At 48.5% G+C, this 26,284-nt stretch overlaps 1 protein-coding gene across 1 annotated transcript in view; it reads left to right on the forward strand.

The window, feature by feature from the left end:
- Window positions 1-4,310: 4,310 nt before the first annotated feature.
- Window positions 4,311-26,284, forward strand: part of gria1a (glutamate receptor, ionotropic, AMPA 1a) — a 45,649-nt gene continuing 23,675 nt past the window's right edge. Inside the window, 4 exon segments of the mRNA XM_067247136.1 lie at window positions 4,311-4,392; window positions 4,611-4,745; window positions 19,666-19,905; window positions 25,418-25,602. Of these exon segments, the coding sequence (XP_067103237.1) occupies window positions 4,311-4,392; window positions 4,611-4,745; window positions 19,666-19,905; window positions 25,418-25,602 (642 nt within the window).

Raw genomic sequence — 26,284 nt, forward strand, 5'->3', positions numbered from 1 at the left:
TTCGAGAGAAATAAGAGAGATGCAGAGATATATTGAAAGATTTACTAGATGGATGTCTGTTCAAGATAAGGAGAGAGTCCAAAAAAAAGAGAGAGGCTCATTTCTATCATAACCGAATGGATCTGGAACACAAAGGCTCAACGCCCCTACGAACCAGCCAATCGGAGCCTCTCAGAGGAGTTGGCGTTCAATTCACTCCAACCGCTAGATCTCGTTCTCCTGCGGATGCTGGTCATCGTCGACCACGTTGTGGCGAGGGCGTGGCGTGAGATTGACAGACGATGTCTCCAGGGTTCATTAGTGTTCCAGTAACCGGCCCTGTTAGCATGTCTGGTCTCATTAAGGCTGATGCTGTCAGCGCCGTCGGCCTTTAATTTGTTTTGATTGGGTCTAAATCATCACGGAGGCAGACAGACGAGTCCCAGGCAGCTTTAGATACTGAGGGGAGGGGAGATGAGACTGTACCACTGGACATGTTGAGATATGACTGTGGCTCTGCTCTAAACCCTCACTAGGACTTGAGGGATTTGAGCGTGTCGTTGATGATGAACAGTCCTGTAAGCGTCATGTTTCCCTCGATGCTATAAAAGTCTCTCGCGTATGATTCACGCCGTTCGATTCTGCTCGCCTCGTGGACTCTGTGGTCCTTTGAAGTGCAGCTTCAGCAGCTGTGGTCTCTGAATGGAGAGAGTGCTGGGACCCGCGGCCAATTCAGAGTCCATACTCTCCTCGTCTCCTCTTCTCCTTGGCTTCATCCTCCACCACTCCTCTTCCCACCTGTCTCTCAAGTCCCCACATCTAGTGAGCGGATCGCAGAAGGTTCCAGAAGGCCACAGGCTCTGAACAGGTCCTCCATGAGTTCACAGGTATTCACAATGTTTCCATTGCCCCAGAGGGTATTCATCATGAGGCCAGCGATTATAATTTGTTCCCCCCCGAAATTTGTCATGTCAGTGCGGCTCTATGCTCGATGTTCTGGAACCACACTAGTATCGACTCCATCAATCAGTATTACCACGGTAACATTCTGAAAGCTCCACTTCCCCCCGCGGGCAGTGGAGAGGAAAGGCAATTATGCAGCCAGCATATGATAGAAGGAGAGAGAGAGAGAGAGACAGAGAGAGAGCAGAGGCAGGTATAGAAAATAAGGGACGATGGGAGAGAGAAAGAGGCAAAGAATAAAGCAAGAGAGAGAGAGAGAAGCGGGACTGAAAGAGTGGGAGAGAAAGAGAGGGGGAGGGAGAGAGAGAGAGAAAGGGCAGATAGATGGACGCATCCATAAGCTTTGGCCAAATTCTCCGCGAGGCTGGTGCTCACTTCTGTTTGTCTCACAGACAATGGCTCATGTCCAGACTCATGTTCCAAGCACAACAACAGGTCCAGGTCCAGGACGACCACAATGGAATGTTCTGGAGATGTTGGTTATTGTCTCCTAAGAATAGGAACAAGCTGAGTCAGTCCAGGTGGTCTGAGTGCTCCTCCCCAGGTCACATGACCTGATGGCTGCTCCTCTCCCCTGTGCCGACTCCTGCCTCTCCAACACACAGAGTTCCGCCCCAGAGGAGATCAAAACAAAATGAGGGCCCAGAATCGATCGAAATGGCGACAAATTAAGCAGCACGCCAATAGCTCATCCCAATTAAGATGCCGGGAGGACATCAAGTCCGACGTCAGCCCGATCCGGCCCGTATTGATTTGGTGCTCCAAGGCATTGGCCCAAGTCCGACATACTTTCAGCATGACTCAGAGCCGGTTATTGATATAGGGGCATGACGAGGGGTGCGTCAATTTCCCCAGCCTTAAACTGCACGTTAAACCAATATAAAACACTACGAACAACACCAATATGCACCCCCCTCTAATGCACCACTGTCATTGGGCATCGATGTGCTAGGATCAGCACTGACCCTGACTGTCTGTCTGTCTGACTGACTGCTTGTCTGTTAGCAACAACAAAAAAAGCTGTGGGTATTCAAGTCTCCACACAAAATGAGTAACAAGCCAAACAATGTTGCCATCCATTTTGGCTTCCTGTGTGACATGAAGGATGATCTGTTCCTAAAAAAAAAAGAAATGACTAAATGTAAAAATGTTCCCACAATGTTCAGGAAGCCGGCTGAAACTTTAAATGAACAGAGATGCACCACTGTTTACATTAGCAATTTTCGACATGGAGCACACTTAATTTTAAACTGTTTAATTCAGCACGCCACACCAGTGATAAGACACTCAATTTTTTCCATTATCCGTTTGGTGAAGGAAATCTGGTTGGAAACATTTATCCTGACTCATTCTTAACAATGCCTACCTTTCTGTCTCACTTCATTTCTCTCGCTTTCTTTAAACCTTCCCTCCATCTTGAACTCCCTCTGTTGTGCTTGACAGTCCTGAATGTGCTCCCGAGAGAGCATAGGATGACAGTGGTATTTATTCTCCTGATACACCATCTAGGTATATACCTGTTTGCTTCCTTGACAGAAAAAAACCCCGCTCTTGAGTAATGCCTTTGGCGATGTGACACCATCTTGCAAATATGGGCTGTGGAGCTAAGTGACAGGTAGAGAATGGCTGTTATTTCTACTTTTACATACCAACTGTTCCTCTCACCACAAGGAGACACGCTGCACTCCAACAACAAAGCATCATTAAAACGCGGACACAGCTATTTGTCATGTTTGAATGATTCAAACAGGAATTATTAAAATAGTGATGAAGGCATCTCTAGGAACAAAATGAACACAATTTACTTTATTATTTATTCTGCTTGATGCTTTTCTTTGTATTATGACATCTCCATTGTGTTGGATAAGAAAACAAAAGGAACTCATTTTAGTCTTTATTGAAGAGTCCTATTTTAGTCTTTATTGAAGAGTCCCTCAGAGTTTACAAACCAGATGCACTACTTTCCTCCATTTTCAGTGGGTGAATAATAGCCAGAAGTACTCAGAGCCTGACATGGTTTTATCAGTAACATTTTGGTTCAAATGGAAACACGAGAAAACTACTTCAACATAAGCCTCTAATCTCCTAAATTTCATTGTCTGGGTAAATATGTTAATGCCCTCCTTGATTTTCTGGAAACAATAACCGGGAGAAAGCAATTTTACCATTAGCAAGAAAAAGTGCCTCGCCTCGGTCTGATAAACGAGCTTATCCTTAATCCTAATTGTGTCAAAAACTGGATTTTCGTACTTGGTTTTATAAACAGGCGCCAGGACAGCGCACCATAATGTAGTTTGCAACCAATCCCACGTGGTCCCAACCTATCAGGTGTTGTTTAACCTTGTAGTGTGGTAATGGAGAGAGAACCCAGGCCTAAAAGCACAGGAGTGTATACGTGTTCCTGTGGAGGTAATTGGCTAGTCTGGGCTGTAGAAGCGTACAATACATAACCCTTTAGATTACAAGTCCCTTATCAGCTACCCACCAGCCATGTGTGTGAGTGTGTGTGTATGTGTGTGTTTGGTGTGTCAGTGTTTGTGGTGTGTGTGTGCGTGGGAGAGGTGGATATAGATCAGTGCTCATAGTGTGTGGCTTGAAGCTGTTGTAAGCCTTTAATAAAACTGTAAGACTTTAATTGTGACAAATTAAGTATGATGTAGAATTCTGCTCAGGTGGTAAGCTACTAATGGTTATGGTATGGACACTTCAAACTGTAACTTTTAGGAATCCCTGGCGACATGTACTATCTTAATAATGTGACTTGTGGTTTATCACCCTGTCTGATTTGCATTTTTTAACACAGGATTTAACTTGATTGTGCTTAAATAGGCTTAGCCAAGAGATTTGATATTCACTCTATGTTCAAAAACCTGCCTAGTAATGCGTTTTAGAGAGTCGATAGGCCAATAGACCAGTCAAGTATGAAATATTTCTGTAACAAAAGAGATATCGAAGGGAAAAATAACATTTCAACTAAGTGTATCCCTAGGCCTGCTAAAAGAACGTGCGCTAGCGGAATTACCGCGCGCATCCCTTGGGAGATGGGTGCGAACTGTGGGTAGTGCTCGTGCGCAATATCATAGCAGCCGAGGACACGCGACGCGAGCATCAGCAGCGCGCGAGGTAGAGGAGAGGAGAGCCGGAGATAAAGAGAGAGAGAGGGAGATACTAGAGAAAGAGACCGCGACTGAGACAAGTGTCTTTCTAAGAGCTTTCCCTCACAAAGATAGTTGGTTTGTCACCATTCAATCAACGTTATGCTGCTGTAATAGGAGTGTAACGGACTGGAGGAGGGTGGTTTAACTCACCACGAAGAGATCTATGGTTGGATTTCGGCTTTTCTTTTCTTCGCCAATGCAAAAGGAAATATGCAGCGAAGCTTCACCCTCCTTTACACCAGTTTTCTGGGAATTTGCTTGGGTTCAAGTTTTCCAAGTAACATCAATATAGGTAGGAAAAGAACTCACTCAAAAACCTAGTTCCGCAAAATGTGTTAAAATAATTATTTCGGTCAGGAACCAAAGTGTATATCAACAAGTTCCTTAGGCGAACCGTTTTCTTCAGATAAAAAGTTAGACCACACAAACGAATACATTATATTATTGATAGGGATGTTGTGTACGACATCGTTTTTGTTGATGTCAAACTACGTCTTTTCTCCTCCACAGGGGGATTATTCCCAATCGAATCGCATGAATATGAGGTGTTTCGGTTTGCCCTCACGCATCACCAGGATATCCCTAAACTGGTTCCCCAGGTGGATATGGTCAAGCTGGGGAACAGCTTCTCCATGACATATGCTTGTAAGTATACTTATAACACGATGTCCCATCACTCTTTTCTTGGAGAAAAGCTAGCCTACCCACTTTGACATTTTTGCAATAATTATTTATTGGATTTAATTATATCTGTTGCACCCCCCTATCAAAAATGATATTGATATTCAAATCAGTCGCAACATCTTTACCATACAGATTGTAGGCCTATTTGATGATCGTGAGAGTTAGTCAAATAATCCATATTTACAGTAGTTTGTAATGTTTTTAGCGGGGGAGAGACATTGCTCTTTGTGCTCTCTCACCTGCATCGCCGTCTTTTCAGCGCACGATGACACAAAGCGGTGACGGGATTTCACAATGCTTTTGCTTTCAGCATAAGGCGAGCCTAATATGCATGTCAAAGCATTTCATTAATTAAGATTAGTCCCTACGATTCGCATTTGCTACTATGTAAACAGCAATGCCAGCATGAACGATGAAAAAGCATAGCTGATTAGCCGATGATTCCGATTTATTTATTCTTCGCTGTAGGCGACATAGCATCTACTTTATGTGAGTGTTTACAACATTCCAGTTTGATATTATGTAGGCCTATAGAATACGTTGTCTCGGCTCTGTCATACGAATTATTCCTTCTATCTCACAGTTCCCTCAAGGTAATATTTTGGGGGATCTCGTTTCACTTTTCTTAATTGTTAACACAACATGCCATATATTTACCTGTGTAGTTCATACACCTTCGGCAGAATAATGGTACATACGTCTATTATGAATGAGCACTTAATCTGCAAGGTGACAATCTGAGGCAGGATTAATGGCTGATTGGTCACGCAGCAGATCAATGAACGTTTGGGGTCAGGGCAGTCAGGACGCCTCTGTCCTGTTCATGAGTCAACTACGGAATCGACCCAGTCGTTCTGGTCCTTTCATGTCAAGCAAATCATTGTCTACTTTTTCTCCTCCACCCCATACTCCCCCCCCCCCTCCATCTCCCTCAATTTCGAATCCGGGCTGTGTGCTCGAAAGACTAAAGGTGCCCTTGAGTTTCATTCTGTCTCTCTCTCTCTCTCTCTCTCTCTCTCTCTCTCTCTCTCTCTCTCTCTCTCTCTCTCTCTCTCTCTCTCTCTCTCTCTCTCTCTCTCTCTCTCTCTCCTCTCCCTCTCTCCCTCTCTCTCTTGTTACACATGTGACACTTCAGAATAGCACAAGGCCTACCTACATCCGAGCGACTGAAGTCACACACAGAGTGGATTTTCCGTTCTGACAATCCTCACCGTACACTCTTTACTACCAGCGATGCGCGTGTCACCTGCGTTTTCAGTTTCCGATTTCAGACAGTGACATATGCGTTTATCCCGTTTTTGTTCTCTCCCTCAGAGAAGACTGGAATTAAAAAAAAAAAAGCGTTATTTTCCTCCCGCTTTTCACGCGCTCCCTCAGATCTGGGCCCAAGCTTTGAGCAGCTCTACCTCACAGAGATAAAGAAGAAAGATCCGTCATCGACTACACCGCCAAACCATCTGGCTTCGTACAATTCAAACTCGTTTCGAGTTCCTAAGGGATTCCCACACAAGCACGTACTTGCTCGGCAATTAAAAGTTCACGTCGTTTAATCATTTTCTTTTTAAGGATGTATGCACGTTTAGTTTAGCATAGATTATGCTACTGGAAAACAGATCAGTGCTCTACCACTGAGCAGTGTTGACAAGGAATCCAAAGGAGTACGTCTACTTTTGTGGAACTGTGATGGCGTGCCCCTGTTTAGCTCTGTGCTCTGCAGACATCGCTCCATGGAAGTCCATGCTCCACTGATCTCTCTGCAGGCTTTCAGCAGCCGCGCTATCTCCCCTACCCTGTGGAGAGGAGGATGCACCACTGGATGTGACCAGACATCTGAACAGGATGCTGTTCTCCACAGCAAACACACACACACACACTCAAGCGTGTGTGCGCATACACACACGCACCCGTGTGCACTCACAAGCAAACGCACAGAACCTCCCCACACCCCCAACACACACACACACACACATATGGCGAGTCAACCCAGAAATGACTGCGTGTCATGGAAGTTACTACACAGTGTATTTTAGAACAATGTCCAGGGTCTGCAGGAAGGAACTTTAGAGAACCCAGCTGGGAATGCGTGTGTGTGTGTATGTGTGCCAGGTTGTTGATGCTGCTAGACTGGACTCTGCAGTATTCCCTCCTAAACACCCACATCTGTTGGACACCAAAGAGCAGTAACACAGTCATGGGATACTCCGCAGTACCTTCACACAGGGAGAACCCTACAGTCTTCAGACGGGGCGACTAGTGAACGTCGCCCTGCAAAAAAGGGCCGTGAATGCACCCCTCCTACACAAACTGACCGTGGCGGCGGGGGTAGCTGTCGCGACATCTGTCACGACCGCGTCGCCCGTCGCCGTCGGCTCAGCCGCGTCTTCTCGTCAGCGATCTGGCCGCCGTTTGACTTCTCGTCCGCCCCGAGGGCTGAGCCGCGTGAGGCGCTGGCGATCTGACACGGCTACGCCAGGTTCCCAGATTGTGTAGGTGTGCGTGTTGCCTCCGCCAGGCCTCTCCGGCCTCCGCTGGGAGGGAGCAGAGGGAGAGCAGTCAGCTGTGACGTCTCACCCACGGTCCGACGGGTGCCGCCGGAGGTGTTGGCACGCGGTGTTGTTGGAAAGCTGTTGCCATGGATATTAAGGATGTGGGCGGGAGACAAGGGGCACCTGCGTAGAGCTCTTTGGGTATTTCCTGAATTTGTGCTGGGTAGCTTGCGGTGAGGCCGTCCGTAAAGAGGCTGATTTCACAGTGGTGATGGTCTGGTGGGTTACTCTGGGACGTGGCCCCTCAGTCACAGAGTTCACACTGAGTGTGTGTGTGTGTGTGTAGGCATTTGTCCAGCGTTTGTGTTAGTGGGCGGGTGGGTTGGCCTGTGAATGGTCGCATGGTGCGTCTATTTTGTGCGAGTGTCTGAATTCACCCGTGTAAGTGTGTGTGTGTGTCTGTGTGAGTGGTGGTAATGCGCCTAGGGGGCTCTGGGATGCAGGGTGGTGGTGGGTCGGGGAGGAGGGATCTGTGGGTGTGAAAGGCAGCGTGGGTGAATAGGCCCTTGTGCCCCGGGGATGAATGGCACTCCGGATGGGACTTATCCCCATCAGCTGGCTCCTGTATGACCAGAACAGCCACTTCCTCCAGCCCTCCCCCCCTCTCCCCCCAACCACCACCACCCGTGCCCCCCCCCCGCCCCCCCTCGCTCGTTGCATCCCCGTCTCCCTGCCACCTGCTGGGTGGGGTCGGCGGGGGGAAGCAGGGATGAGAATGGGGAGGGAGGATGGCTAGGGGGGGAAAGGGGAGGGGCATAACGAAAGCAGAGGTAACAGAACAGGAGCGGAGGAGGAGAGATGGGGGCGCGGGGGGGGGGGGGCAGATTGACTGGAGAAAGGGTATAAAAAAAAAAGACGAAAATGGCTGTCTGTTTAGCGGCGGTGTGTTTTCCTCCTGTTGAGTCATCAGCAGTGTGGAAATGACTCTGACAGCGGTGCGGAGCTGACGTGACACCCCCGTGTCACAGTTGTTTACAGTCCTCCCTGCTCTTCCTTTTCTACCTCGCACGCGCCATCTGAAACTTGCCCCTGTTCCGCCACAGCGTGTGTGTGTACGTAAAAGTCTGTCAGGATCGTCAGTGTACGTGTGGGTGTTATACAGCACGTATGAAATCATAATATCTCTTAAATACCACAGTTACCTTGTCTGTTTATGTGGGTGAATGTGTTTGTGTGTGTGTGTACGTGTGCATGCGTGTGTGTGTGTGTGTGTGTGTGTGTGTGTGTTTGTGTGTATGTTTTAGACAGTATGCCAAAAGTGAACATTAACAGGGTTAGCTCGTTTTACCTGCTTCCGCTATTAAAACAAAGCACAGAGACGTTGACCAAACATCCATGTTAGTCACTCTCTCCTTCAGCTACATCTTGCATTACCATAAGCCACTATTGACTGGGTTTATAATAAGGACGTCAAAAATAGCTATTTCCATGTCAAATCCCTGCCAGGCTTATGGTGTTCATCCCAGTTTGCGCATTTGAATTATTGATGCTTTTTAGCGAAACGCTAGTTACTCATTGGTGAGGCTGCGTAGGAATATTCCGTATTCAGTTATTCACCGTGGAATGTTCCCCCATATAATATGACCTTTGCCAAGAAATAACAATAGATAATAAACAACACTAGCAGGAGGAAAATCCATAAAAAAATGTTATTACTCAGGTCTCTTCATTCAGACCCATCCATTCTGTTATGCGGGAACTATAAACAGGAGATAATTATTCACTTTCATCGTTCATGGTGTGTGGAGCAGCTCCTGGGTTCTGCTGTGTTGTCTGGAGTCTCGGAGGGACGTTTTAACAGAGTGAGGGAAGATCTAAGCTCTGAGCCTGGCCTGATCAATGGACCAGGCCCACACAGAGAGCCCTGCGATCAATACTGGACAGGAGACCGCCCCGGCCCTGGAGGACGTGGACAAATGATCTCTAGATGATTGTGTGTGTGTGTGTGTGTGTCATAGGGTTCGGATATGTCTTATCACAAACTGTGTTTAGGGGTGAGGTGGGAAGGACGCTCGGTTGTGTAGGGGACACACTTTAGGGTTTCTTATTCTGTGGTTTGGTTCTAAATGTCTCTTCTTCTATGGTAGGTTTCTATAATGTTTGCACATTGTGTCTCTTCTTCTATAGTATTTTTCCACTGAGTCTCTTCTTCTATAGTATTTTTCCACCGAGTCTCTTCTGCTATAGTATTTTTCCACTCAGTCTCTTCTTCTATAGTATTTTTCCATAGTGTTCCTCTATAGTGTATATTCTTCTGTTGTTTCTCCTCTGTGGGTGTTGTTTGGTTCTCTCGTGTGTTGTTCTCTATGCAGATCTATGCAGCATGTAGTACAGATGGCAAAGACATGAGAGGGGAGCCGGAGCGTTTGCCGAGAACAGCGCTTCGCTCTTTCAGAGAGACGATTGTTTGTGAGATTACAAACAGAGGCTGTTTGGCAACTCCTCTATCAGCGCAGACCTTTTACATCTGTTGGCGCGATCGCCAACTGGAAACACACGTGCGCACGCGCACACACACGATCGCTTACTGGAGACGCAGGCTCATCTCATGCGTTTAATGTATTATTCATTTCAGCGCATCCATAGCCATCACTCCCCGGAGTTCGATGCATAAATATGTATTAATAACCCTGCCCAGGTTTTCGCTTCTACCAAGGGAATCTGGAGGGAGGCCGGTCTGTTTGTAGTGTCGATCTACTTCCCACCACCTCCCTCCCAGGGAGAACATTGCCCCAGAAGGGTGAGCCCCGGCTGGGCTGTGTGGGAGAGGAGTGAGGGGGTGGAGGTTAAGCTGCCGTTTCAGACCTGCTGCCTGCTGTCACCCAGGCTCTGGGGTGTTGTGTTGGGTCCCATCACACTGAATGTCAGGGACACACTGGATCTGTGGGCCTTCAGGGCCCTGCTGGGACGGCTCTCTTGGGCCTCTCTCTCTCTGTTTTTCTCTCTCTCTCTGTTTCTCTCTGTTTCTCTCTGTCTCTCTCTCTGTCTCTCTCTCTACCTCTTTCTCTCTGTCTTTTTTTGTCTCTCTGTCTCTCTCATTCATTCTCTCTCTCTCTCTCTCTCTCTCTCTCTCTCTCTCTCTCTCTCTCTCTCTCTCTCTCTCTCTCTCTCTCTCTCTCTCTCTCTCTCTCTCTCTCACGCTCTCTTTTTCTTTTATGTACTTGTTTTCCTCCTTTCCCTTTACCCTTTAGATATTGAAATATGTCTGCATGCGCAATATTGATGAGCAACACACATTGTGTAAATAATGACACACACCCAACCATGTGTAAAATCAGACACCCACACACATACTGGGGGTAGGGGTTGTTGTTGTAATTGTGTGTGTAACCCCTAACCCTCACACACGCCCAACCTATCACCTCCAGCCCATCAGCCCCTGCTTGGCAGTATTCTCAGGCTGGGTCCCAGGGCTGGATCACTGGGCTGGGTCACTGGGCTGGATCCCAGGGCTGGATCCCAGGGCTGGATCCCAGGGCTGGATCCCAGGGCTGGGTCCCAGGGCTGGATCACTGGGCTGGGTCACTGGGCTGGATCCCAGGGCTGGATCCCAGGGCTGGATCCCAGGGCTGGATCCCAGGGCTGGGTCCCAGGGCTGGATCCCAGGGCTGGGTTCAGGGTCGGTGTGGCGACAGGGAGGGAAAGCTGCCCGTTCTGCCGTGTGTGTGGGCTCAGCTCACGCGTCGGCCTCCATCACAGCCGAGCGCTGACACACACTGTTGTTTCTGACTGGCGTAATATGAAATGAGTCTGGGGGGATTGATAAGTGTTTCGGCTCTGGTGGGTGCGCGTGTGTGTGGGTGAGCGCGCGCGCGTGCCTGTGTGTGTGTAAGACAAAGGCAGCTGTCATGTTGTAGTTGAAGGGAGACAGGCAGAGACTTGCTGCCCCCCTGTCTCAGTCATACATGGTGATCTCCCGTGTAGTGTACATTAATGAGACAACAGAATGTACACTGTTTGGCCATGTAGCATAGCATCGCTTAGCGCCTCTGCTCTTACTCTGACAGCGACACGCACATCCTGTCAGACACACACACACACACACAGGAATCTCCAACACTAATTGAGAGCCCTGTCACCGTGCAGCGCTGAGAGGCTGAGGGAGAGAGTCGCAGAAGGAAGGGAAAAAAGAAAGCAAGAGAGAGAGACGCAGATGGAGGGAAAGAGAGAGGGGGAGATAGTGTGTTCCACGTCAAACATCCAGTGTGAAAGCCCATGTAATTTTATACACACCATGGGCCTGTACTATGAAGCAGGATTTGGGGTTACCAAGGTAACTTCAAGTTTAACCCTGGGTTTTCAGTGTTATGACAACGGTTGACTTCTTCCTAGGGTAGTCCGCCATGGTGATTCATGCTGCAGACCTAATCTGCCCCGGAGCAGGTTATGGTCGTGATAACAGACCAACGCGTACGAAAGCACCGCCTACTGACCGATCCATTTTCTTGGAAAATAGCATCATCGTTTCTAGAAGATTCCGTGGGTCTCTGTGCCCAAATAGATTGAATCCAGCAAAACACATGGGCTCTGCCTGAAGAGTATCTTTGTAGCCTACACACTGATATGATCCTAAAACAGAGACTTTCAAGCACTGCAGTCTTATTACTAACTTGTTAACTTTGTAAGATTTGCTTACAAGCACGCCTATTACATGAATCGGTTTGAATTATGTTTTGTATTTGTTCTTTATTTGCTTAAAAGACCATTTAACACTGTCGTGCATCTTACTGTAAACAATATGGTTAAACACCCCATAAGAATAGGCTAATCTGACTAATTAATTTAATGGATAACACATTAAAATGATGGTCATATCTAGGCCTACCCGTGCCTTAATGACGGGGCAGTAATAAATGAACTAATGCATTCACACAGTCTGCCATTTTTTCCCAGCTTTCCGTCCTGCCCTTGGCAGCGTCAGTGGTGTTGCTTTCAGCCTGGATTGTATTTCACAATTCTTCATATTTGTTTAATATTGTAGTTTGCTTATCTTGTGTAAAATCTGCGGTTCTGGTATACTGTTTGTAATTGGTCAGAATGAGCAACCAACGCCCCTTGTATGTGAACGTGCTTCTGGATGGATGGGAAACCTATAGGTTGAGTGAACAAGTTGATAACCACCTTCGTGACACTTAATAGTGCAGTTGCGGTTGCTTGTCTCAATGAAGCCAGCTAACTAAACTGGATACGTTGAACTTGCTTCTCACTACAGGCCCCTGGACTGGTTTGAAAGTGAAGAATATGTCCTTTCCTCCTGTCCGTTTTCGCCTCCCTCCCTCACCCCTCCGTCCTCTCCCTCCTTCCCTCCTTCCCTCCTTCCTTCCTGTGTCTGGTAGACAGAGTGAGTGGGTCGTTCCCCCTGCACCTGTCCATGATGCAGCACAGATGGAGGGATAATTACGGAGGGGTACTGTAGAGGGGGATAATTGGGATGCCTGTACCTCCTGACAGGACTGTTTGTCTGGACATGGTTCTGACCCGCTGCCCAGGTTTGTTCAACCAGCTTGCTGACTTTCACAGGTAGACAGGTAGACTGGAGGGAGAGAGACAGCTGGTCTGGAAAGACAGCAGAGAGACAAGATACTTTTTTAATTTAATTTAATTTATTTTATTTATTTTATTTATTTTATTTATTTTATTTATTTTATTTATTTTATTTATTTTATGTATTTCATTTATTTATTTTTATATTTTACTGTATAGTTTCTTTTAATCTAATTCAATTGCTAGTTATGTACCCTTAGTTTGCTAGTTATGTACCCTTAGTATAGTTAGTCCTCATATTTAAATTTTAGATTCCTATATGTTTATTGTTTGCACCTTCCTGCCAAAGCAAATTCCTTGTCTGTGAAAACTTTCATGGCGAATAAAACCCATTCTGATTCTGAGAGAGAGAGAGAGAGAGAGAGTGAGATGAGTACCGGACGCAGCTCATTGTTTTACTGGGCTCATTATGCAAAAATATGTTTTGTTTCTCCATTCAGCGAGTGTGACGGAGAGACAGACAAAGGCAATCAGAGAGAGAGAGAGAGAGAGAGAGAGAGAGAAAATGAGAGAAAGAGAGCTGGAGCAGTGCAGTGTGCAGTCCCACCTCTAGGCTGGCATATGCTCTCTTTGTTCCCAGCAGTCTCGTTCTGTCATCCCCTCAGCCTCGCTAATGGAGGCTAATGCAGCCTTCATTCTGCCCCTTTGCCTCCCAGCAGCCCGGCTGGTCTCCTGCGGGTCTCCTCCCTTCATCTGAGGCTGGAGGAGGCCGGAGGACGCTGGCTAGCCTGTTGTTAGCTTGGCGTTAGCCTCACATTAGCGTAATGTAATCTCTTGTTAGCTGTTAGCTCCTTGACATTAATCCGCAGGACTGTTTGGCTGGCTGGTCAGCATTGCTGGGCAGCATCGCTGTTCACAGTTTGTGTGCGTGTGTGTCTGTCTGTGTGTGTGTGTGTGTGTGTGTGGGCTGATTTTCCCACTGGGATCGACAACATCTCAATCGTTCATAAAAGCAGTTTTGTCTCTAGTTTAACATACCTGACATAACGGGGTGCTTGTTTATACCACCACATTGTTCCCTTCTACACAGTACAAACATCACAACATCTAATGAGTCCCAATTTTCACCTGTCTTTGATAAGGTATTTTTATTCTGCGAGGCATCACACTGATGAAGCACACGTTCCTTCACGTTCTCATTACTTCCCCGCTCCTTCGGCCTCGTCAAGGCTTCTTTCTTCTCCTTGTTTTCCTTGTTCTACTTCCACCCCTCTCCCTCCCTTGTTCTTCTCCACACACACATGCATGCACACATGCAAACACAGCGCACACACGCGCGCACACACACACACATACAAGCAAACACCGCGAGGCACAAGACGGTGTTTTACTGCTCTTTCGCGGGCAGTCAATCTCCCATGAGTACCAGAGTTCCCTGCTCTCTACGGGGCATATGGGTGCGTGGGGGACGGAGGGGGGGGGGGGGACGCGAGGGGACGGAGGGGCGACGCGACGGGGGGACGACGCGGTGCAGGCAGCGAGTCGAAGCCAAGTGTTCACCGCCCCCATACAGAGAAACACAGCCACGGCACTGAAAGTCCTCCAGCATTCCTTTTCGTGACAGAGGGAGACTGTGGAGAGATTCGACGCTGCTACTCGCGCTGTGTGTCTTCCGTGTGAACGAGCTCAAATCTACTCATTCCACTGTTCTGCATGTTCGACGTCAAACAGTGGCTCCGGATGTGATTAATGGACAGGCTAAACGGTTAACCACGTCCATATTGAATTTGAATTCCGTCCAAGGGTCCACTTACTCTGAAAGCAAACGCGCGCGCGCGCACACACACACACTCGCATACACATGCAGCAATCATATAGCACTAACCTACACACACACACACACACACAGAGCAGTGTGCTTCAGCCCCTCATCTCGGTGTCCTCGCTGCTAGCAGACGGAGATAGATTGCAGTTTGTGACTCACGCTGTGTTGGAAGGGCTTGCTGAGTGAGCTGGCCTCTCCCACCCAACACCTCAGGGATTCTTCAAAAGCAGCCCAGTGTGGGTGTGGGTGTGTGGGTGTGTGGGTGTGTGTTCAACCTCATGAGATAGAAGAGGGTCTGGAGGGTGAGAGGAGGGGTCGACGGTACGTGCGTGTATGCATGTGTATGTACTCGTGACTTTGATTGAGCGTGCATTGGAGTGGATGTGTTTATTTTGACGAGTGCGTGTGAGTGTGTGTGTGTGTGTGTGTGTGTGTGTGTGTGTGTGAGTGAGTGTGTGTGTGTGTGTGCATTGTTGATGGATGGTGTCAAGCCTCTCATTTGCATAACTGATGAGGCCTGCGAGACCTCGACATCGACCCACTTTACAATACACACGTCCTATGCTTATAAACCACACATGGGGAAGTAGCGACGGTCTTGTGCATGTGTGTGTGTGTGTGTGTGTACGCGTGTGTGGTGCGCCTGCGTGTGTACGAGTGTGTGTGTGTGTGTGCATGCCTGTGTGTGGTGCGCCTGCGTGTGTACGAGTGTGTGTGCGTGTTGTTGGGCTCCCCAGTCCTCCGGGTGAGTCTCAGGGAGCGACTTGACCCCCTCACCCCCGCTGTTGCTGCCTCTAACTAGGACGCCCACTGGGGACGCCCTCATTAGCCGGGCTGACACGCAAAACAAGTTCTCTGTGACAAGCATACCAACACCGGAAGCGATACCAGAAGGAACCATGAGGATCTGACAGTTTCAGTTGTTAGGCCACGGTCAACATCACATTAAGAGGATATTAGCCTATTTACAGCTGTCTGGATTGGATCTAGCGAGATGAATTCAGCTATGACTTGAAGGCGTCACTTTTTTTCGTTGTTTGTTGCTCAGCCTCAGTTGGTGGCTTGAAACAGCATTATTCATCCTGCGCATGAAACATGAATGACACTGGCTGTCAAGAATTCATTCATCTTTAAGTTCTCAGTAGAACAACGTTTTTTGAGGAGATGTTCTTGTTTTATGTGTGTTCTGCATTAATATTGCTTGTCGGGAGAAGGAACGGACAGAGTCTGTGAGTGTGTGTGTGTGTGTGTGGATGTGTGTGTTTATGTTTGTGTTGAGTTCAAGATTGGCGTGTGTATGACTTTGCATGAATGTGTTTGTGCATGTGTGGTGTATGTGTCTGTGTGCGAGTGTGAAAGAGAGAGTGTGTGTGTGTGTCCGATGGACCTAACACTTCATTTGAGCAGTTTAATGCCTCACTTTATGACTAGTGTGTATTGACTGAATACATACATTAAATACCCAGAATATGAAATAAAGGCTCTGGCCACATGACATATAATACCCGATAATGAACTCAAAACTTCGAAATGTGCCAGAGAATCAAAGCACAAGTACATGTCTTATTAATGAGAAATATATAGCATATGTATAATACAGTTCTGGTATTTAATTTTCTCTCTCTGGTAGTAAATGTGTGTATAAATCTGTGTGTGTGTGGGCGGGTGCGACATATCTCGTAATCGTAGGGGAGGGGGAGAAGAAAAAGGAGGTAGAATAAGAAGGAGGACGGGGATTAATACGAGGAGTGGGAGGAGATGGAGACGGAGATAGAGAGGAGGAGGAGAGACAAAGTGCTAGACTGGTCTACCCCTGCACTCCGCCGAAGATGCTAATCACAATCCCTCCGAGGGGGCCCTGATTGGCCCTCGGGCCGGCACGCTCCGCCAATCAGACGGCAGACACGCTGGGCTCCACCCTTCTCCCCGAGGAGGGATGGGAGGAGCTTCAGGAGAGACCTGCGTGTGCCAGCCAGCAGCCGTGCTCGGGACGGAAGGTCAGGTGGAGGGGGTCAGTGGCTCGACCCTGGCCTGATGAGGGTTTAAGTTGGTTTAGGTGCAGTTTCATGGACGTCTGGGAACACCCCCCCCCCCCCCCCCCCCAAAAAAAAAGGGCTTAACCAAGATGGACGGGCTGTACAAGATTTGATGTAACGAGACAGGCTGGCGGTTCACGGTTGCCTCTTTCTCCCTGTGTGTTCCTCGCTCTCTCTGTGTCTCTCTGTCAGAGACGAGCAGCGGAGAGGAGACAGGCAGCGCCCGGGCAGAGACGAGGGCATCTGCTGTGGCCTCCCTTCAGTCTTCCTACAGCAAGGCTGTTCATCTACTTGGCTGCCTCCGTAGAGGGGATGTATAAAGGCCTATCAGAAATGACAAGGTAACCTGACGCGCGCGGCAGGTGGGAGAGCGCCTCTCTCCTGGCCTTGTGTGAGAGCGCGAGCCTTTCAGAACAAACTCAGCTTCCCAGAGGCCCCTGCTGCCTCGCATCACATCGGCTGTCATCCGGCCTGTCACTGGAGAGCAACCCACAACACTCGGACAGCAATTCCCCCTGTCGCGATTGGGCGGCTCCCTCCGTCAGCCCCACAGCCTTTCCAGCCAATGACGGCTCTGCGCCCCTCCCCCCCCCCCCCCCCCCCCCGCCAATGGCTGACAGACAGACGGTGGTCCGCCTATGCCTGGGCGCCATGGCGAGACGGGGTGCCAGAGTGGCCAGGTGTTTGGGCAATTCAGGCAGGACGGCTCTTCTCCTTGTGTCTGACCTTTTCTGTTGCGAGACGCTACGGGCTGTGCTAACATGACTGTGCTCGCACACTATCAATTATATTCAAATCAGGTCCTTTTCCCACGAGGAAGGGCATTCACCAACCTCCCACCTCTCAACCACCACATCCCCGACACACACACACACACACACACACACACCACTCCTGGAGAGTTACACCAATGCCAGCTGTTCCTGTCTCTGTCTCAGCAGGAGCAGGAGAGGGCTTGTGACAGACATGACTGCCATCTAGTAGGCCAGCACACTGTGATACATGATAAATGCAATGGTGGATTACATTTACATTACATTTAGTCATTTAGCAGACGCTCTTATCCAGAGCGACTTACAGTAAGTACAGGGACATTCCCCCGAGGCAAGTAGGGTGAAGTGCCTTGCCCAAGGACACAACGTCATTTTTCACGGCCAGGAATCGAACCAACAACCTTCTGATTACTAGCCCGACTCTCTAACCGCTCAGCCATCTGACCCCCCAGGATCTCTGTAGAAATACTGCTTGTGCAGGAAGTCCAATTTCAGGGTTTGAAAAATGGCGTGCTTAAACCGAACGTCTGTAATACCAACAGATGAGTTGGGTGTGAATGTCAGGGTGTCAGGGCTATGAACGTATAGGGTATAGGTTGCAGAAGATAATGGATCGTGGTGGAGGACTGTTAACAAAATGAAATACGCCACGTCTGAAGCTGATTCCAGCAAGTGTGTTCTGCTTTTGACCCTGAGATAGCAGGAGCTGGTTCTGGACTGTGAGGTGCAAAATGGCTATTTCAGGTTGTGCTGTAAGTGGGGTGACTCACAGTATACATGGAGAGGGAGAGATTGTATTTTTGTTCGTCTCTCCGTCTCTTTCGTTCTCTCTCTGTCTCTCCCTCTCGTTCTCTCTCTTGTCTCTCCCTCTCCCTCTCTCTCTGTCTCTCCCTCTCGTTCTCTCTCTGTCTCTCCCTCTCGTTCTCTCTCTGTCTCTCCCTCTCGTTCTCTCTCTTGTCTCTCCCTCTCGTTCTCTCTCTGTCTCTCCATCTCTTTCTCTGCCCCATGTCTTTTCTCGGTCTCTGTCGTTTCTCTCTCATGGACTCTCTCGCTCCCACTCTGACACACACACGTGCGCGCGGCCAGGGGGATTGCTGGTCTGTAGCGAGGCAGTCGGTGGCGGTTGGGTGTCGGCCATCTTTGATCGCTGTCTCTCCCAGCCTTCCCATCTCTGGAAGCCGGGCCCCCTGGCTGTGAACTGGCCCGGAGCAGGGGACAGACTGGGACTCCAATCTGTTTGGTAAATAAAGTGAAACGTGAGGCCCGCCCGCGGCCACAGCGGAAAATAACCCTGCTCAGACCTGCAAGGGCAAAGATATCCCTGCCATGCTACAGTGGCCCAGTGGCCAGGTTCACAGACCAGGGGGGCGTGAGGGGGGCAAGGTGACACGGGGGTGAGGAAACAATAGAACGGATGACCGCCATTTTGTCTCAAGGGAAGAAATGGGCAGAAATGTCGCGAATGAAGAGGGGGGGGGGTGTTGAGATGAGAACGGAGAGGAGAGGGGGGGGGGGTGGAGAGGAGGACAGCGAGGGAAGGGAGCAGGTGACAATGATTGAGGCTCTGAACGAATGGAGTGGGTCCGTAAACAAGAGGAGGGAGAGAGTCAGAAATAGAGAGAGAGAGAGAGAGAGAGAGAGGGGATGGAAGGTAGAGAGAGACAGGTGGGACCGAGAGCGAGGGAAGAAATGAGCTGGACACCTGCTGTCAGGGCAATAGATCTCTGGGGAGGCATTGATTAGCCTCTCCTTTCTTCTGCTTTTCTCTTCTCCCACCTGCACTTAATGCTGCAGGCAGGCAGGAAGGCAGGCAGGCAGAGAGACAGAATCGTAGACATACATTATGTACCAAAACAGCTCTTCAGCAGAAGTCCCATTTCATGTAACGCGTTTGGTGATTGTTGATTTTGTGATTTATTTGAGATTTGGGTCATCTGTTGGATAAATAAACATGACTAAGACTCACAGTATGTCTCCTCTTCTCCCTCCCTCCTCCCCCCCCCCCCTCTCTCTCTCTCTCTCTCTCTCTCTCTCTCTCTCTCTCTCTCTCTCTCTCTCTCTCTCTCTCTCTCTCTCTCTCTCTCTCTCTCTCTCTCCCCCTCTCTCTCTCTCCCCCCCGCCTCTCTATCTCTCTCTTTCTCTCCCCCCCCCCTCTCTCTCTCTCTCTCTCTCCCTCTCTCCCCCTCCCCTCCCCTCCCCCCCTCCTCTCTCTCCCAGTCTGCTCCCAGTTCTCCAAAGGCGTGTACGCCATCATCGGCCTGTACGACCGGAAGACGGTCAACATGCTGATGTCGTTCTGCGGGGCGCTGCACGTGTGCTTCGTCACGCCCTCCTTCCCCATCGAGACGGCCAACCAGTTTGTCATCCAGCTGCGGCCCGAGCTGCAGGACGCCCTGGTGGGCGTGATCGAGCACTACCGCTGGACCAAGTTCGTCTACATGTACAGCTCCGACTCAGGTGAGCCGCTGACTACGCCTGGTGGGATCGCGCGTCTGTGTCTGCGGACGAATGCGCCGGCTCTGAACTGATGCCTGGATGCTTCCCAGGGGATTCTGTGGCGCTGTCACCATTAAGATATGATAAGGTCAAGTTTTATTTATCCCCAAAGGGGAATTCGAATGTCAAAGCAGCCCCGTTGAAATGTACATGAAAAGAATCCATTTAAAATGGTCCCAAAAATACACATAAAGTACGCAAAGTAATACCATAAGTCTGCACATAATGTTCAGTGGGTGACCGAGGAAAGACTTGAAACCAAAAATAAAAATGGTTGACCAGATGTTTTATTAGTAGCCGGCCAGGAATCATTGGTCCATCAATAACCAGCACTTGGTGTTCGAAGGAATTGAGTAGGTTAAAGAGTGACTTGTATACATTGTAGTAAACAAGTACAAATGTGGTAGTTCCTTCTAGGGCACAGTATGAGGTAATCATGTTTCTATCCTTCAGGGAACACATGACACTATGGTATCTCTGCACGGTCCTGCTCGCTTCTGTCTCCTGGCTCTTAAGCGAGAGGCTTCAAGTCTTACACATAGAGCTGTGTGAAGTTCACCTAGTGACCTATTGACCTTGGAAAGAGATGTCAAGTTTCACTGAAAACTCCTATCATATACACAGTACTGATACAATAATTGAAGTATACCCAGTAATATTACAAGTATAGACTGTGACGGTACAAGTATTCATAGTGATAATACAATTATACACACTAATAATGCAAGTGAGTCACTTCCTAATTGAATTATGTACACATGCAAATGTATCATTGTCATTTGATTATGCATTTTGATCACATGCTAAATAACCACATACTACAAAAACTTAAATCCAACAATAGCCAACTTAATCCAATAATTGTTGTGTTTTGTACATGTATGTACATATGCAGGCATACTACATTATAACCAAGTGGCTAATTTACAATTATTTAAATTACAGAATGTGATTTGGAACTTAATTTAAAAAGCCTTTTTTTCCGAGTGCAGGTCTAGTTCACTAGAAGTAGTTGTCGTGCTTCAACAGCACTGCGAGATACCAGGCACTCATTAGTCTGGAGTCGTCAGCTGTCGTCATACCAACCACTGTTATCCACTCTGCTATTGCCATAGCGACAGCAACGGGGTCAAAAGTAGCCATTGTACTCAGATGAAAAGCGTTCTATTCTGAAACAGAGTCTTGGCATTGACATAGGACACACGCCTGCATACACTCACACAAACACACCTGCACACACACGCACACACACAAGGCCAGAAATATTGTCAGCTAATTCCACAACGAGGAGAAGAGCGGCCTGCTTTTAGCTGCTAACTGGTCAGCCCACCACAACGCACTGTTAGGGGCGGTGGAGAAACAGACTGCCGAGCATTTTCTTTTCACCATCCCTGCACTAACGCACAGCCAGAGAATGATGCACCTGTCAACACCAGGTGTGTTTTACATCCCTCCTCTCGCCCTCCCCACCATCTCCCCTCTCAGTCCTCCATAGCCAATCAGCTGCAACCTTCCCATAATGCCGTGCCATCTGTCCCAGGTGTTGTGTGTGTTGAAGCATGACCACCGAGCATGTGTGTGGGTGTGTTAGTATTAGCAATGTGTGTATGGGATGTGACTGTGCGTGTGTGTGTGTGTGTGTATGTATGGGATGTGACTGTGCGTGTGTGTGTGTCAGTAGTTGTCTGCATATGCACTGGGTTAGCTTGATTCAGAGCATCAGAATGAAGCCTGATTGATCAACACTATTATCCTGGGTTCACTGTCACCATGCCAGTCAGTCAGTTCACACAGAATGGGATTGAATCTGGGGCCATTTCACGGAGGGGATTGGGTCCTGTGATGTATGACAACCAGAGACCCGCGTGTATCCAATTGATGTTTTTATCTCCTAAGATCCCTTCGTCGTCCAGTATGACTCTGCAGGGTCATTTCACCCCAGTGTGTGTGTGTTTGTGTTTGTGTTTGTGTGTGTTGGTCTTCTGTGCGTGTGTGAGAGTGAGTGTATAGGGGTCATTACCCTCACTGTGAGTGGTGGGAAGGAAGCTGCTGGAATCCATACCAGCGGTCCCTGTTGCCTGGATACAACACAGCAACAGTCCATCCCACAGGGTTATTTTAAGCCTTTAAGACAAATCAGTGTTTTGTGCCTTGTTTGTGTATGAGTCAGAGAAGGGTTGTGTGTGTTTTACGTTGTGTGTGAGTGTATTGAAACTGGCACTCAGGCACTGTTGAGGTTGTGTGCCTCTTCGTTGATTAGTCTCATTTAACAAGATTGCGGAAACCTTGGTGTGTGTGTGTGTGGGCAGGTGTGTATTCAAGACTCATGTTTGAATGGACTACGTTACCCTTGCATTCTATTTCAATGCAAACATTTCTGCTACTGCCTTCACCTAGCCAAAAAGCTTTTATCGTAGTGTGTTTTTATTTTTGGTTTAATAAATATTAAATCTTAAGTGTTTTACCAGCCACGTGGGGTGACAGAGTGATAAATCTAGGTGAGGGTGGCCATCATTTTCCTGCTCTCTCAGGGGTTTTAGTTGCCCCCTCCCCCATTCCCAACCAACCCCCGAGATAACATGTGTCTCACCAGGCTTCTGAATAACAGCAGTTAACTTCAAGTGCTTCGCGTGTTTATTTTCGAAAAACCGCCGAAGGACGCAACACATTTGAAAGTCCATTAAACCTACCGTAAACAATATTCGGGAAATGGTTTCGCTAAAAGTCCCCCCCCCCCCACCCCCCCCCCACCCCTACACCCCCCGCTCCTCCCCCCTACCTTCCGGCCTCACGCGCAGAAGCATCCATGTGTCCTGTAGCCTGCAGCAAGAAGAGTGCCCGTCATGTCGGCTGGATCCCATCATGATATTCTCATCACGGATGGAGAACTATTTCTGCCAGTGAGATGTACGCAGCTGTCAGACACTCACTCACCTCTGGTGCGTCAGCCTCCTGGACACATCTGATGGAGGAGAGAGATCCAAGGAGGCTGTGCACACCGCGCTCCGCAGACTAGGGTGTAGTCGCCACAGGGTGGGGGACAACTAATGGGAGGAGGGACCAGAGAAAGGAAGAAATCTGGGAAGGAGGGAGGGAAGGAAGGAAGGAAAGCAAAGAAAGGAAGTAAGAAAGGAAGGAAGGAAAGAAAGAAAGAAAGAAAGAAAGGAAGAAGGGAAGGAAGGAATCTGTCCTACATAAACAGAGACTTTAGCTACAGTTCATTGGAAACGAGTGAAGCGGCTGTACCTCTGTCCATGGTACTGAAACCTCCAGAGAGTTTGTCTAAATAATCCACTAGGAAGCTCTCCACTGTCTGTGTGACATGACCTGAGACCTGTGACGCCTCAGACCAGGACATGATTGACTGCTCCGCGTTTTGGGGCCCATCATTGATTTCCCTTCAGCGGAGAGTACAGCAGGAGGGGAGGAGAGCGTTCTGCCAAAGCCCTGTCCGTCAGACACAGTGGGAGGTTCTGTCTCTGACAGGCGTTGCCATCGCCCTAATGAACGACCTACGGGGGAGGATTCATGGTGCATCTGGTTTCGCCCCCTGGTCGTTGGCGAGGTGGAGGGAGAGATGGGATACAGGGTTGGAATGGATGCAAGTCCTCCATCAGGACTATTCAACCTGCGCTCACAATGAGTCATCTGATGAGAGTGTTTTAATTATACGATACATCACCAGGAATCTTTGTTATGTATTAATTCAACCAAATGGATCCATTCGTGTTTGTATACACTTGCGACCAACGTTCAAGTTGCAAATATTTAAATCAGTTTACTGAAATGAAAGGAAAGCAATTAAAATATTTTCCTTGTTTTGAATCTGGACCTAGGTAAAGGAAGATATACTGTATGTTGTTTAACACACTGGAAGGATACAAAATAAAATATGTGTCGGCTATATAGCATACACATATATTGTATCTATGTATACGCTGTACATTTCTGTTCATTTTTATGACTGTATTCTGTAATGGTCAGATATGACAGCTCTTCAGTTTTGCGCTTGGCTGAATAAGGTTGTCCTTGTATTGACAAACGTGATGAGAGCAGGGAAATCAATGATGGGCCCCAAAACGTGGAGCGGTCAATCATGTCCTGGTCTGAGGCCACCAGGTCATGACACACAGACAGTGGAGAGCTCCCTAGTGGATTATTTATACCAGGGGTGGGCAATCCTGGTCCTCAGGGTCCACTGTCCTGCATGTTTTAGATGTTTCCCTGCTCCAACACACCTAATTCAAATTCCGGGTTCCACAGAGCTTGATAACAACCCATTCATTTGAAATTTGGTCCTGTCGTCCATCAATTTCTACGGCCATCGCTGCCACCGTTTCCATTCCCAACCACTATCCAGGATGTCGTGCAGGCAACCAAACACACCACCGCCATATTTACATTTACATTTAGTCATTTAGCAGACGCTCTTATCCAGAGCGACTTACAGTAAGTACAGGGACATTCCCCCGAGGCAAGTAGGGTTAAGTGCCTTGCCCAAGGACACAACGTCAGTTGGCATGACCGGGAATCGAACTGGCAACCTTCGGATTACTAGCCAGACTCCCTCACCGCTCAGCCACCTGACTCCCATATAAAGCCTTGCCTGCTCTCTGGTGAGCTGACACACAACTACGTGGAATAACTCGTCTCCTAATGCTGTATAATTGCCATGGATCTGTTGGGTAACTACCCCTGCTCTGCGACTGTTCTGGCGTGGTGTTGACGTACCGCAGCAGCTGTGCCCGGCGGCCCCGAGGAGGACTCTGATTGGTCCACTGGTGTGTTTGGGGAGTAGCGCTGTAAATCTGCAGCCAGGATCGATGTTCCCTCTAATCGCCTCTTATTTCCAGTCTCAGCGTGGCGCCTTCAGCCGATTGGCTGCTCCGGATTGGCTGGTGCTTTAGTGCATTAGCAGCCTATGGTGACAGCATAATGGAGTGAGCACTCTGTCCTGGGTGCTCGGAGGAATCTGGTTCCACTGGTGGCTTTCATGGTCTGTTTGCGTGTGTGAGTGTGGGCTTAGATGTGTGTCAATGCTGTTGCGTGTCTAAGTGTTTGCAGATGTGCTGTATGTGTGTGAGAGCTTGGTAAGCATTGTCGTAGCATGTCTGGATACGCCCGGCGTGATCATAAGCCGCTGGCTACGTACAGGAGAGTCTCTGAAAGATGCAGTTCACAAGCTCGCTGTGTTGGTGTTTATCTGGAAGAATGCTTCAATCACCAAACAGCTGTTTCAGCGTACTGCTTACACTGCCAGGGGAATAAAAGACTGTGGTATATACACACTCGGATTCGCTTCACACACACCCAAGTGGATTTGAACATGAAAGTAAACATTAAGGTACACTTTGATGGTACTTGGCTGGACTAGACCACACCGGACTAGACTAGACTGGATGGACTGGAAAGTTTGAAACACATGAAATGGCCTCCTAACTCCCCCCCCCTCCTCTCCCCCTTCTCCCCGCAGGTCTGTCCGTGCTGCAGAAGGTTCTGGACACGGCGGCCGAGAGGAGCTGGCTGGTGACCTCGGTCAACGTGGAGAGCATGACGGAGGCCTCATTCCTCAAGGTGTTCCAAGACCTGGACAAGAGGAAGGAGGGGCAGATCATCATCGACTGCGAGACTGAGAGACTCACCAACATCCTCAAAAAGGTACCTGGGTCACCTGAGAGCTCTGGTGTGGGGCAGGCCAGGTGTGGAGGGAGAACCTCGATTCCTGATTCCTTCCACTTCCTCTCTAGCCTGAGTAAAGCGTCTTCACAATGTATCTGCTTAGCGGACGCTTTTATCCAAAGCAACAGTCCGCAAAGTCAACGGGAGTCAATGGAATTTTCGGTTTCTTTGGAAAGGGGTGGTGAAATCGGGTTTCTTTTTTTTTGTACTTCATTTGAAAAATTGAAAACAAAATGGAACTCGGCCTCAGCCGAGCTTGTTGTTGGAGATAAGATTGTTCTGGTGGCCACAGACACGATAAAAGTCCGTTCTCCATCAAGGACCAAAGGACAGGGCTTTGCCGGCTCCTTATCAGATGAGAGAGTGGAGACAACGAACACGAGGAGAAGATAGAGAGACAGGGAGCTTAAAGAGATAAAGAGACAGAGAGAGAGAGAGAGAGAGACAGAGAGAGAGAGAGAGAGAGAGAGAGAGAGAGAGAGAGAGAGAGAGAGAACCAAAGAACAGATATGGAATAGGTGTGATGGAGAGATTGAGCATGAGGGAGATCGGGAGCGAGAAAAAAAGAGGAAAAGATAGTGGGGAGGACAGAAAGAACTAGAGGAGAGCTAGCATATAAAGGAGGGAGCTAGAGAAAGAAAGAAGATATGGAAAAGGAGAA

This window comes from Osmerus mordax, chromosome 12, assembly GCF_038355195.1.
Source record: "Osmerus mordax isolate fOsmMor3 chromosome 12, fOsmMor3.pri, whole genome shotgun sequence".
NCBI classification, from domain to species: domain Eukaryota; kingdom Metazoa; phylum Chordata; class Actinopteri; order Osmeriformes; family Osmeridae; genus Osmerus; species Osmerus mordax.